The sequence below is a fragment of the Gopherus flavomarginatus genome, chromosome 2 (genome assembly GCF_025201925.1).
Source record: "Gopherus flavomarginatus isolate rGopFla2 chromosome 2, rGopFla2.mat.asm, whole genome shotgun sequence".
NCBI lineage: Eukaryota > Metazoa > Chordata > Testudines > Testudinidae > Gopherus > Gopherus flavomarginatus.
The window spans coordinates 218,207,006-218,222,112 of record NC_066618.1 but is presented as its reverse complement, the minus strand read 5'-3'; the positions used below and the strand labels follow the sequence as shown (position 1 = coordinate 218,222,112).

At 41.0% G+C, this 15,107-nt stretch overlaps 1 protein-coding gene across 10 annotated transcripts in view; it reads left to right on the top strand.

The window, feature by feature from the left end:
• Positions 1-15,107, top strand: part of ZNF521 (zinc finger protein 521) — a 281,730-nt gene that overhangs the window by 127,718 nt on the left and 138,905 nt on the right. For all 10 annotated transcript variants that reach the window (XM_050941928.1, XM_050941929.1, XM_050941927.1 and 7 more), the window contains one exon: positions 13,311-13,395. In XM_050941928.1, coding sequence (XP_050797885.1) covers positions 13,311-13,395 — 85 coding nt within the window. The remainder of the gene's footprint in view (positions 1-13,310; positions 13,396-15,107) is intronic.

Below are 15,107 nucleotides of genomic sequence, written 5' to 3'. Positions count from 1 at the left end.
ATTTGTGATAGAAAGTAGTGGCAAAAGATTATTCTCCTGTGAATACTTGTGAACTGTTAGTTTTATTGGGCTGCAACTGTTGCTGATTGTGGATGGAGAGAGCGGTGGCTTTATTGAATGGCTGCCTCAAAGTGCCTCGTAGTTTAAAAGAAACAAAAACAAACAAAAAAAGTGATTTAAAAAAATAGAACCTTTTTACTCCATGTGTTGGTTTCCTGCATATCTCAATCTACCATATAGATCCTACTTTGCTGCCACATGCATTATCAACTGAATTCTGATTACAAAATCTCTGTTACAGACACCAGCTGGCCTAGTCTTGAGTGAGTCTAAGTATTACAACTCTTATTGACTTGTCAGCAACTCCCACTGACTCAGGAAACTCCCAGAGTGGCAACACCCTTCAAGATCAGGACCAGTGTAAGGAGGCAGAAAGGCAGGGATCTGGAAGAAGATGTTAATAGTAGGCATAACAGACTTCTGATTATTAAACAGTGCTCAGGATTTATTAGTTTTAGTAATCAGAGTCCCATATGATGCTTACTTCCCCACCGCCCTGCCCCGGCAGGATCAAGCCTAGCGTAAGGAGGCAGACAGAGCATATTTGTTTTTCAGATCCCAGACTGAGTTTGTAGTGCTGGAAGTTAGGGAAATCATATTTGTACTTGTAAAATATGCAAATCTAAAATGAAGTAATTGAGAGAGAATAAATATAGAATCCCATGATGTCATTTTTAGAGTCATTCTTCTGACAAGAGCTACGCTTTAATATTGAGTGTTCCAAGGTCTGGAGATCTGAGGGATTAGGGACCTTGAGAGGAAGATGCTGTGATTTTAAAATGTTGCAAGATGTGGTACTTCCTGCATGAGGTCACATGACCTTGTGAGCCATCTAACTTCACTGGATGACAGGAGAAGACCAGGTTTGCAGCTGAGACATTGAGAGATGATTATACAATGAATTCAAGGCTCTAGAGTGCAAAGGGCAAAAGACAGTACAGCAAATGGTAGCAAAGATTCTTTAGGCATAATAGTAAAGGTAGGCCTTGTTCAAGGGACACCGTCACACTTGTGTGAGAATATTATATGCAATATGTTATATACTTTGCTTGGCAAAGATAAAAGTGTGATACCACGCCAGTTATTACAGTCCCTGAGAGTTCCTTTCTTTGGTGTCTTCACAATAACTAGGGGCCAGGATAGATGCTGCTAATTTAGGATTTACCTTGAACAATTCTGCATTCAAGTTATCCTTGCCAGGAGTTTTCCCATTTTTTAAGGATCTGATGGCTTGAATGATCTCTTCCTTAGTTGGAGTGTCTGTGTTGATATCAAGATCTTCTGCCTCCTGGATGTTTGCTTCCTTTTTAGGTGGCTTCATGTTCAGCAATTCTTTGAAATGCTCTGTCTTTTTTTGGTTGTTAATAGGTGTCCTTGTTTGTTCCTGATGAGTATGTGTTGGTGTCTGCCATTTACCACTGATAAGCCGTGTCATTTTGTAGACAGTTCCTTGTTCACCACAAGCAGCTGCATCCTCTACTTGTGTTGCCAGATTATCAATATAATGCTATTTGTCTGGTCTCACAAGGCGTTTGACCTCCCAGTGTGCCTTGCTATACTGCTCCTGGTATCTGTCCTTTAGCTTCTGGGATTTTATGTCTAAAACTTTTTACTTCAGGGCTCGTCTGGTTTCTGTGGTGTTCCATGTGCTGCATGTAATCCACTCCTTCCTTTTCTTCTACCTGAGCCTAGACAGGCTTCACTGCTCTTGTTTATAAATTGCTGTTACTTTGTCCCACTTCTTGTTGATCTCCTCATCTGCATTCCCCTCCTCTTGTTGATCTCCTCATCTGCCTTCCCCTCCTCTTCATCAAGGTCTGCAAGTGCTCGAAACCTATTCTTTAGCTGCAGAACGAAAGCTTTCTGTATTTCAGGAGACTTTAGCTTGTCAATATATAACATCTATGTCCCTTGTTCGGTGGACCCACACTTCTCAGGTTTAGCTTGATGGAGGCTGTCATAAGGTGGTGGTCGCTGCCAACATCTGCACCCCTTCTCACTTTCACATCTGTCAGTGAGCGTCACACTTTGCCTTTGATCATGATATGGTCAGTCTGGTTCTTATCTCTGCCGTTTGGCACTTTTATCTGTGCCAAGCAAAGTATTGTGTAAGATCATAGTTCAGTGTATATCAGAGGCAGTTGATAGCATTCTCAGAAAAAAGCAAGCTGGTTTTCGGAAGGAGTGTGGATGCACAGACCAGATCTTCATTCTACGAAACATGATAGAACAGTGCTTGAATGGCAACCGCAACTCCACATAAATTTCATAGATTTTGAGAAGGCTTTTGATAGCATTCACAGGACCAGCCTATGGCGCATTCTGTGGGCATATGAAATTCCTTTCCGTATAATCAAGGTCATCAAAAGCTTCTGTTTCAACTTTACATGCAGTGTTGATCACAGTGAGCTCAGTTTTGAAGTCAAAACAGGAGTACATCAGGGGTGTGTCAGGTCTGCAATCCTCTTCAGCATTGCCATCCACTGGGTAATGCAGTGTACAACAGAAGACATGCCAACAGGCATTAAATGAACACTCTTCTCATCCGCTGAAGACCTGGACTTCGCGGATGTTGTCACTCTCATGTCACATACCTAACACCATATACAAGAAAAAAACAACTCGACTCAATGCATTCAGCCAGCAAATTGGACTGAAAATCAACCACAGTAAGACAGATATCGTGACATGTAATATTGCTTCACCATCACCAGTATGGATAGAGAATTATGTTTTCACCAATGTAGAAACGTTCACATACTTGGGCAGCACCATCAGCCAGGATGGTGGAACAAGCCAGGACTCCAGAACAAAATCAGTAAAGTCAAGAACACTTTCAGGAGCTTAAATACAGTCTGGAAATCATCAAAATACAACACCAAAACCAAACTCAAAATTTATCAGAGCTGCCTACTTTCAACACTACTTTATAGTGCAGAATGCTGGGGAATGAGAAAGGCTTACATGTCTGACCTGTCTTGATTCCATACAACCTGCCTCAGAAAAATCCTCCATATCTTTTGGCCCAGAACAATCTCAAACCAAGATCTATTGACACAGTGCAGCTAAGAGGATCTGAGCACCATCATTGCCAGGAGGCGTTGGAGATGGATCAGTCATGTTCTTCAGATGAAAACTGATTCCATCACCAGAGTAGCAATAACATGGACATCTGAAGGAAAGCAAAAATGAGGCTGCCTGAAAAAAACATGGCGAAGAGCTGTGGAAGCCAAGCCGAAAAACCTGGGGCACAGCTGAGGGACCATTGAAAGACTTGCCAGAAACAGACGGGGGGAGGAGCTTCCTCACTGCCCTAAACGCCAGAGGCGTAATAGGAACATGATGATGATGATGATAATGAATATGTTATACAGCTACAAGTAGCTACAAAGAAAGAAGTTAGGAAAATATTATTTTTCAGCTTGTTTACTTTTTAGATTTGATAGCTATTTATCTATAGTCATTTTCACCCTTTTCCCTGTATAGTTAAGACCCTAATAAACATCAAAAGGAAAACTGAAAAAATTATTATAAAATAATTAATCAGTTCTTTAAAACTATCAGAATATGCTAATTAAAGGGTACTTTATTAGCAACTGGAATATTTAGAAATTAGTATAAAAAATGCAAGTTGACAGTGCCCCTATGAGCAAGATAAATGGCTAACTATTCAGTGAAGCTGTCTAACATATGCTTAGTTCTCTGAGAGCTTAAGCATTCAGGAAGACAGAAAATAAATCTTCAATTATGGCACTTGTCAAAAATAATCTGATCTGTGATGAAGAATGAGGTAAGTGAGTAAATATGCTTTTTCAGAGCAGGGGCCTGGTTTCTTTGTGTCTTGTGCAGCTCCGAGCACACTGGTAATAATAAAAACAATACAATGAAAAGTCAGGTGATGTCATTCCAGGATTTGATACTTGCAAATGGATATAATGTTGTGTGCAGACCTAGATTGTATGTTTTTTTGTCTGTGCGTATGTCAGCACTGCAGTAAAACACCCATGGCTGACCTATGTCAGCTGCAAGGTTCGAACTGCAGGGCTATAACGTTGCTGTGTAGACTTTTGGACTTGAGCCAGATGTTTGGGTCACAGAGCTCGTGCTCCAGCTTGAGATCGAACATCTACATTGTAGTTTTATAGCTTGCAGCCTGAACCTCATGAGCCTGAAGGCTTGTCTACACTTGCAGCCTTGCAGCGGTGCCTCCGTAGCGCATAGTGAAGACGCTACCTATGCCAACGGGAGAGCTTCACCCTTTGTTGGAGGAAGAGGACTAACGTCAATTGAACAGGACTGAGCGGGTTGGGTTGGTCGCTTAACAGCAAAGACTGCAGGCCACTGCTGGATGAACAAGTACATGCAAAAAGTCATTGTAGGTAAGAGGGGAGCATACAGGTTTATGAAGTAAAGAATACTGCTTGCAGGAGAGAACTAAAAAGTATATAGGTTAAACTAAGGAAATCTGCATACTCCTACACAAACAATGGAGGATAAAAGCAAGGTTGCATTAGAAGTTGCAAGGTACTTTTTGGATGCTGTATATAGGGACAAAGGTTCAGTGGAAGGAGATACTAGTGAGGCTAAAACTGATATGGGGGATCAAAGAAACAGATATTGATAAACTGGGTTCTGTCTTTTAGTGCTCCCAGTGTGAAGATAGGGAACAGGTGTCATAAATACACACACCTTTCCCAAAGAAAGAAGAAATTGTGAAATGGAAGTGGCCAAAGATAAAAGGAAACATTAAGCAGAGATATTTGCAGTCTCTTTTTGGAAACAGAAGAGGTATCAATGGACTAGGGAAACGCTACTGTTAACAGACATTTAAGTATATGGAGGGGATGTTATGATAGGATAGTTTAATTTGGGCAATTGATCTTGGATTATCACCAGATAAGTCTGCTCAGTGGTCTGCGGGGAGATGTTGGATGGGATGGGAACTGAGTTACTGTAGAGAATTCCTTCTTGGGTGCTGGCTGGTGAGTCTTGCCCACATGCTCAGGGTTTAGCTGATCGCCATATTTGGGGTCGGGAAGGAATTTTCCTCCAGGGCGGATTGGCAGGGGCCCTGGAGGTTTTTCGCCTTCCCCTGCAGCGTGGGGCATGGGTCGCTTGCTGGTGGATTCTCTGCAGCTTGAGGTCTTCAAACCAATTTTGAGGATTTCAATAACTTAGTCCTGTGTTAGGGGTTGTTATAAAAGTGGATGGGTAGGGTTCTGTGGCCTGCCTTGTGCAGGAGGTCAGACTAGATGATCATATTGGTCCCTTCTGATCTATGAGTCTATGAGTCTATGTAGGAAATTACAGGTTTATAAGCCTGATTTAAACAGTGAGGGAAGATGCTAGAAAGTCTTATCAAATACGTGATAGAGGAACACCTAGAAACTTTGGATTTAATGAAGGATAGAGGGCACAGATTCACAAAAGAGGGTTCATGTCTAAAAATTTTGATGGACTATTTTGATGAAGTAACCGTAAGCACTGATAGAAGAAGCCATGAACCTAATTTACCTGGATTTTAGAAAAGCTTTTCAAACTGTACAGCACAAAAGACTAATCTGTGAGGTGAATAAGTATGGCATAGGGAGAGCTACTTTATTTGATTTAAAAAAAATCTAACTTGGATACAGAAAGCTTAGGAGACGTGTGAATTGAAGCAGTTTAGGTTGGAAGAATGTGAATAGTGGAATGCCTTAAGGATCATTTGGGCTGATTTTGTTGAATTTATGCAGCATATCGATAGCATGGAAGAAGGAACAAGTAGTAAGCTGATAAAATTTACTGAAAATACAAAACTGAGGGAATGTCAGTACAAAAAAGGGCAGGTGATAAAATTCTGAATGACTTGACAAGGAGGTGGAGCATTGGCAAATAAGTAAGCATATGCAGTTCATTCTAGTGTAGAGTAATGAGGCAAGGCAATAGGGAAAAAAAAAGAAAAGCTACATACCCCAGATAGTCATACAACTTAGAGCACTACACAGACAAATGTGAACGCTGTAAATCTTCAAATGTAGTATTTATTAGCTGTTTTGTTTTTAAAAGAAAGTAAAATTCTTGGACACGTAGAAATATGGAGTATTTTTGATACTGATCAGAGGGAAACTGACTCTCCTGATGCAGGCAAAGACTTCCTCACTCTGACACCGTTTCCTGGACCCTTGGCACCAGCTGGCGGAACCCTCCATGGTCTCCCCAAGCTGACTCATCTTTGGAGACAGAGGCGGAGTTCTGCACCCAAACAAAGCACCTGCGCCAGTGTCCATCCTACGTCCCACCAGATCCCAGTGCAGGTGCCCATCGGGCCCCTGGTCCAGAGGACAGTGGCATATGTAGGTTGAATGGCTGTTTGTGCTCAGTGGTGTCTGAGAGAAGGGGAGCTCCGCCACTCGACCTGAACTCAGTACAGAGCCTGGTACCATTACTCAGGACTTAGACCTGCATGATATGATTGATGTAGAAGTTAGAGGAGGAAGGCCCCCTGCCAGTGCAGGTTTTATCCTCATCCTCTCCAGACAAAGTTGTGTCGGGACTGCACAGCTCGATGCCGCAGGATGACTTCAGAGCTCACCAAGAGCTATAGAAAAGGGTGGATTCTAAGCTAGGGCTAGAGGTAAAGGTGCTTAAAGAGTCCTCACAGAACCTGACTGCTGTCTTGGCAGCAGCAAAGATGACCCTATCCCCAAATGAGGCTGTTACTGGTCCAGTCAGGTCCTTATGGCAGACCGCTTCTTCGCTGCCTGCCACAGAGCAGAGACAATGTACTATGTTCCCACCAAGCGGTGTGAATAGCTATATTTCCATCCCTCCACCCCCTTGCGGTCACAGTTGCCAACAAAAGAGACAGACAAGGGCTGCAAGCCAAAGGACTCAAAGAAGCTGAACCTGTTTGGTAGAAATATTTGTTCTACTGATGGGTTACAGCTTCGCATCTCCAATCAGCAGGCCTTGCTTGGGAGGTTTAACTATAATGCCTGGGACTTCATGTTGAAATCTAAGGATTCACTGCCCCTAGAGTTCTCTGCTCTGATGGAGGAAGGGAAGACCATAGCCAGGGCCTCCCTCCAGGCTGTGGTCCTAAGAAGGTGCTCCTGGCTCCAATCTTCAGGGCTGCCACCGGAGGTTTAGCAAGCCATTCAGGATCTTCTGTTTGAGGAAACCTCCCTCTTCTCTGAATAGACATGCAAAACTCCATAGCCTGAAAGATTCCAAGGCCATCCTTAGATCCCTGGGCCTCTACTCCCTGGCACCTTCGAGGAAGCATTTCAGACCTCAACAACTAGTCCACTTCTTGGCTTCGCCACATCACCAAGACTTATTTAAGAAATAGAGCAGAGGTTATAAATGCAGGCAACCACCCCCTTCCACCTCAGTCTCAAAAATGGGATCACACAGATACCCAGGAGGCCCCAACCAGAACTTTTGAAGAGGCACCCAGGGGCATTATATCAGTTCCCATACCGGATCCTGCCCCAGCTTTCTTTTCAGACCAACTCTTCTACTTCAGCCCAGCATGGTCCCTCATCCCCTTGGATCTTTGGGTGCTGAGTACGGTGGATGAAAGTTACATGCTTCAGTTTTCTTCCAGCTCCCCCTCCCATGCTCATCCCCATTCAAGGACCCTTCTCACGAGCAAGCCTTTCTGCAGGTAGGGGCTATGGAGAAGATGCCTCCGAACTTAAGAGGGAAAGGGTTTTATTCTCGCCATTCCCTAATCCTGAAGGCCAAAGGGGTTCTGCAACCTGTGTCTGAATTGCCTCAACAGTTATCTCAAGAAGCTGAGGTTCTGCATGATCTCCCTGGCCTCCTTTATTCCCTGGATCCAAGAGACTGGTATGCCACCCTGGACTTGAAGGACACCTAGTTCCACATCTCCATCTTCCATGGTTCCTCAGGTTCATCATAAACCAGACGCACTGCCACTTCACTGTCCTCCTCTTTGGCCTGTGGGCAGCCCTTCAGCTTTTCACAAAATGCGTGGTGGTGGTGGTGGCGGCCTTCCTCAGAAGGTGAGACATTCAATTATACCCTTACCTCAATGACTGGCTGATCAGGGGCCAGTCCCAGGTCCAGGTCAAAGCTAGCACCTATCTACCTTCTATGCCCTGGGCCTATTGATAAATGAGCAAAAGTCATCTCTCATTCCCATCCAGAGGATAGAATTTATTGGTGTGGTGCTCAGTTCCACCGACACCAGAGCCTTCCTCTCAGAGGCTCTCTTTCAGACAATGTTGGCTGTGATATCCAAGGTCAAGCCCCTCCCCAACAGCCCAAGTTTGCCTCAGACTTTTAGGTCAGATGACTGAATGCACTTAAGTGGTACAGCACGCAAGACTGCACCTCAGACCCCTACAAGCATGGCTGGTCTCAATGTACTCACTGAGCCATTACCACTTGGACTCAGTGCTTACAGTTCCCCCCCTGGTCCTCATTTCCCTTGACTGGTGGAGAGGTCCCTGATCAGTGGGTGCAGGTGTTCCCTTTGTCACTCCCCCCAACCATCAGTACCCCTAATTTTGGACATGTCCAATCTAGACTGGGGGGCTCATCGCCAGTACCTCAGGACTCAGGGCCTGTGGTCCCAAGAACAGCTCCCCTTGCACATAAACATCAGAGAGCTCATAGCGGTCCACCTAGCATTCCAGGTGTTCCTGTCCCAGATCAAGGGCAAAGTCGTACAAGTGCTCATGGACAACACAGCAGCCATGTTTTCGATCAACAGACGGGGTAATGTGCTTTACCATCAAATTTGTGAACCTATCCATCCGTGATCCTGTTGAGCTTCATGGGCCCTCCTTTTGAGCTGTTGTCATCACAGCCTTTGTTGTGTCTCTCCTGGAAGGTCAGCTTCCTGCTAGAGATTACCTCAGCCAGAAAAGTCTCAGAAATTAGGGCCTGAAAATGAGAACTGCTGTATATGGTTTTCTTTTTAAGAACAAGTTCAGTTGTGCTCCCACCCAGCATTCCTCCCAAAGCTGGTCTCATAGTTTCATAGTAATTAGGCTATTTTCCTGCCAATTTTCTTCCCCAGACCGCACAAGAATACAGAGGAGAAGCATCTTCATGTCCTGGATTTTAGATGTGCCCTGGTCTTCTACATTGAGAGAAACCAAACTGTTCCCTAAAGCCACGCAGCTCTTTGTGGCATTAGCAGACAGGATGAAAGTCTTATCGGTTTCAGCACAGACAGTTTCATCCTGGATCACTTCCTGCATTCATATGTGCTATGAGCAAGTTGGTACTCTTCCTCCTGCTATCTTGACAGCGCATTCAACAAGAGCTCAGGCTTTATCATCAGCGTTTCTGGCCCAGGTCTTCTCCCACTATGCCATCACCGAGCAGACCAGCATGATGCCAAGTTTGGCAGAGCAGTGTTGCAATTCACATGTTCATGAACTCCAATCCCACCTCCTCAGGTACCGCTTGGGAGCCATCTAACATGGAATTGACATGAGCAAGCATTTTCCGTGTACCTAAAATTACTTGTGCATCAGATTCAAATTCAGCATGTGGAGATGTTGCCAAATCTGCTAGGCCCTGGACTGGGGTCTTTGACAGGAGGGTATTTTACTGAAGGGTTGTAAATATCTTTTGAGAGCCAGTTGTGCCAGGTGTTCAGTAGGAAGGTGGAACCAGTTGTGCCAGGTGTTCAGTAGGAAGATGGAGCCAGAACCATGTTAAAAATTAGAATGAGGAGGTTCATGAACTGAACTTAAACTATCTAAGCCCTTGTCTATAACAGGGTTCAAAAAAGAACTAGATAAGTTCATCGAGGATAGGTCCATCAATAGCTATTAACCAGGATGGACAGGGATAGTGTCCCTAGCCTGTTTACCAGAATCTGGGAATGTGCGACAGGGAATTGATCACTTGGTGATTACCTGTTCTGTTCATTCCCACTGCGGCAACTGGCACTGACCACTGTCGGAAGATAGGATACTGGGCTAGATGGACCTTTGGTCTGACCCAATATGGCCGTTCTTATGTTTTTACCCTGCACTCTCACCCTGATGCAACATGTATCATTGTCCCCAGTTATGGAATGAATTGCAACCTGGCACAGTTTAGAGCAACCTTAAGACTGCTGTTGTTGGTCCAAGTACTGAACTGGCCCCATCATGGTCGGGTTGTGGAAAGGTGATATGAAGCTACTTTTGTTCCCTACCCTTCACCCATGCCCAGCACTACTTTAGTACAGCTTAGGATTCAGCCCGCTATTTGTCATTGACTCATTGCATTTCTGAAGCCTAAAAAAAAGAATTACTTATATCTTTTCTGTATTTTGGTAACAAGATTTTTAACTCACAGCCCTAGTGTTCCATAGCTTTGTCTGAATTATATTTGTGTTGCGGCATTGTGGTTTAATATGCTTTTCATGAGGCTTACATGTAAAACCAAACAGGTTGACTTGTTGACTTTTTAGGATGGGATGTTCAAAAACACTCAATATTGACCTAACCCTTCATCTTCCTAAAAGTCAATGGGAGTTTTACTATAGCTCTTTTAACAATCCTACCCCAAAAGTTCAGATTAAATTAAAAAAAGGTTGTATTTTTAAATAATGAAGTCAGGTTAGAACTGAGAAATGAATATTTATTAATAAGAAACAAATTTTTCTTTGTAAGTGGCTCATATTTGAGAGGCCAATGAACACCTTAACAAAAATTTAATTAAAATCTAGAATGTGAAAAAAGCAACAGAAAAGGCAGGAATTAACTTGCATTAAAAATCAGTCATAAAAAGAGATTAGCTGAAAAAGTTGTATTCTTGATAGCTACACCATGTCAGTGTCAGCAAACAAATAAGAAAAACTCCCTCTTAACCCTCAAATGTCAAAAGTTAAAAAAAAGTTGTTAAAAGTCTGTTTTAATAAATAAATTAATATTTACTCAAGAATACATAAAAGCCATTGTAAGGTCAAAATGATGGTGATTTCTTTCTGCTTTCCCCTATTATATCTACTTCATTCTAAATAGAGAGAGTCAGAAAATGGAAGGGAAAAATGCTCAGAATATTTTTTTATTTGTTCAAGTAAAATTTAATTTCAGCTAATTTTTCCAACCAGATCTAATAAGAAATTACTAAATATCAGTAAATGTTTGTTGGCTTTTTCCATTGTTGGAGGGAGGAATGAAAATATTTCTGTCTGTCCAGACTTAGCCATGCCACCTTGCAAACGTCTAGAAGGGACCCAAGAGACTCATATGGGTTTTTTGGTTACAACCTGTTCCTACATCCATTTAATCCATGACAGTTTTGCCATATTGACTACAATGGGAACAGGATTGGTCCCTTTGCAATGAAAAATGATTGTTTAGAAATATAAAAAGTATGGAAATAAGCATGTGATGTTTATTCAGCACATTGTGAAAATGTCTGGTTTTGATCTCTTAAAATCTAAGCTCATTGATACACAAGTTTAGACACGTCTAGATAAGTATATGCTGAGTTAATAAAAGTTGATGGTAACATTTTAGAAGCTGCTCCCAGACTAAAAAAGAACCAATGTTTGATCTAGCAACAATGACAAAAGCATTCTTTTCTTTGTGATAAAAGAAAACATCTATGTGGATCTGCAAATATGTCAAATCAATTTGAAGAGGCTAATAAGTGCTGGTATTTTTTTTTTGTCAAGTGATTTTATTCTTTATCATTAGACTTCAAAGAAGAAGGAAAGTGTGTTCTGTTATCATATTCATCAGTCATAATTTTTGTAGACGATTCTTGACACACACTATGTTTTACTGCGCTAACAAGAGAAAAGGCCAGCCATTAAGTTTGTGTGTCTTGGCTTTTCAACAAAGTCACATATCAGAAATAATGCAAGGGGTATGCTAATAAACAATATATAATGTTGACCAACTGGGAGTAAGAAATATTTTCTAACTAGTTCTAAAGAGAAACAATGTTTTTTTTAAAAAAAGCATGATTGTTGTTTACGCAATATATGTTGTTCTATATGTCACCATCAAAAGCCTCTTGTAAAGAGCTCAGCACAATAAATCTTTGATCCTGATTGTCATTATTTAAAGATATGTGCTAGATGTAGATGTACTATGGTGTGTTCACACTTACTTACATATAATAGTAAGATTTTGGATGGCATCTGTTCAAAATACATTTCTGCAGACAATTTCCATGTCACTACATACAGTCATAAAATAGGAAAAATAACTGGAACATCTTAAACAGCAGACCTTTCAGATTTTATTTGTAAAATTGAATGAAAACCAGACTTCTCCAAGTATGTGGTGATTTCATTTCTCCATGCAAGGCTTTGGCTTGGTAAAATAGCATGAAATTTTCACATTGGTTCAAATGAAAAACAGCCAAGAGATCTGTAGTTGTTTCCATTGAAAAACACCACAGCACATTTTGTTACTGTTATTAAGAAAACTAAAATAGTCACTGATGGCCTCAACTTATTTTTGAAACAGTCTGATACATTGTTCTCACAGGGATACCTTTACAAATCTTTTGTTTTTCAGGGCTGACTTTGGCCATCCAAGTACTGTTCCATTTAATATGGAAAGGAAGGCATCTGTTCAACCCCTTTGCATTGCTTCTAGAGGGCTTTGGGTTGGAAAGACACAAACAGAAACTTGAGCATATGTCTGTCTACGCTGCTGGAAGTGAGCCTCCCAGCCTGTGTAGACCAGGGACTTGAGAGCCAGAGATCCAGCCCAAGCTGCAGCATCCACACTGCTATTTTTTGAGCATTGTCTCAAGCCCCATTAGCACCAGTCTGTCCACCTGGGCTGTGAGGCCCCCCAGCCATAGTGTAGACATGCCCTTTGGTTAATTCACCTTCCTGAGAGGCGGTAACTAGGTTGACGGAAGAATTCTTGGGTTTGAGGAGGAATGGGATTAGGATAAATGGGTTTTATTCCTGACACTGCCACTACTTCATTATGGGCCTGATCCAAAAGCCCATTAATATTAAAGGAAGGACTCCCATTTGACCTCTTTGCACCTTACTTTACAAATCTGTAAACACAGGCATTATCACAATACTTACCATGCAGTGCAGTTGTAAAGCTTAAAAAGTGTCATTTGTAAAGAGCTATGAGAGATTCAGGTAAAAGGTGCTACAGATGGCAAAGTGTTATTTAATATTAATAATTAATTCTTAATGAAAACACCTCTGGAGCGCTTTAAATTACCATTTTGAACTAACCATTTTGAGTTATAATGAAATGGTTCAGGCTGTATGTTTAAACACATTTTCTCTACCCTTGTCTCTTTAGAAGAAGACCTACCAGTGTATCAAGTGTCAGATGGTTTTCTACAATGAATGGGATATCCAAGTTCATGTTGCAAACCACATGATTGGTAAGTGAAGCACTAAATCTTGTTGAAGATAGATAGCTCTTTCTCCTTCTTGTGTTCATCATTGCCTGCAAAATTAAACAGAGTTAAGGAGAAATTAATTGTGCAACCATCAATGATTTACCTAGGCATGATTGATTTTTTTATTCATATTATTAGACCTGATAAAACATTAGCATGTTTTATTTTCTGCAAGGGCTAGTTTAGACTTCTGCAGAGAATTATATATCTACTTCCAGTCAAAACACAGGTGATTAACAAATTAAACTTCTAATCATTTTTGCATTATTGAAAACAAACTAACAGGAATGGTTAATGAACTGGATGTTAGCTTTCCGTAGAGTTTTAGACAGGTTTTAATTTCAGAAGTTATTATGATAATGACACTACAGTGTGCTGCTCAAGCACCTTGGTACCAAAATCAAAACTAGCAAGTTTCTGTCTTTAGGAAAGATAAATAATTCAAATGGCCATAAAAATAGTATATGTTCTGTATGAACAGTCTGGAAACAATTTGGAATGTTTCTGTCTGTACAAAATTAAATACTATATCTTTATTTTTAAAAATAAGGAATTGTAGTATTCAGTAATAGGATCTGCATTTTTAGATACAGACATTTAAAAATTATTTTCCATTTGGATTACTGATCCAAGCATGGCTTGATATTTACAAACCTATGTTAGAGTTGTGAGGTGGAATAAAATAAAAAGAGCATTTTCTTTAATATTCATATTTTCCCATTACTTGCTTATTCCCATGGGGTTGCCCACAATGTTTTCAATTTGGTAACCACTCAGTAATAGCTCTAAGAATTCTACCAGTCAATTAAATTTATCAAGCACATCTTTTGCCCGCTAATAAAATAACATTGTCGTAGTTGTCTTATTTTGTTATTAGCCTCTTTTCAGAAATTTCATATAGCAAGCAAGGAATCATTGATTTTACACTTGCTTCATATTGTTTTCGTTGTAACGTAAAAAAGTGCAAATTGCAGATGGTACAGTACAGCAGAGCAGCCAGTAATCACATGTCCAGTTGGTAAGAAGTTTCTCTTTTTAAGTCAATAACTCAGATATATCTGGGCTGATATAACAAAATATTTTATTGCAAGCAAGCTTATGAATTTCTTCCGTGAATTTCAGGAGTTTGGTTGTACCATAAGTGACCTCACAAAATTAATGAAGTAGTGAGAAATAGCCTATTAATACATTTTAATACATTTAAAATATGAACATTTATGTTCTTTGCAGAAAAATGAATATACACAAATTGAGTTGGGCTTGAAAGGCAGTTCAGTGGTTTGCTTGTTGGATTAAGTCTCACTTTTGACATTCTTAATATTTGGGGGAAGATAATGAACTGCTTCATAATGTTAAATCTGGATTAGTAACTTAGAATTTAAAAATAGAACGTGACGCACAACAGAATACACCTTTCCGTTGTTTTCTTTGGATCCCAGTGTATGACATATTCTTAATGATCATTTGCAGCAATTACTGGATACTGATAATTTGACAATGAAAAATTGTCAAAAACTGTGTGGGTAAGGGATAATGCTGGAATGTTAGACCGTCTCGAACAATGTGGCTGTTTGCCACCGACGTCCCATCTGCCTCTGATTCCTTGGCAAGGGCATCCCTCTGCTCCTTAAACATTTTGGAGGAGGGTGGGGGGTTGTTTTGTTTAGTTGGTACAGCAAGATGGATCCAGACTA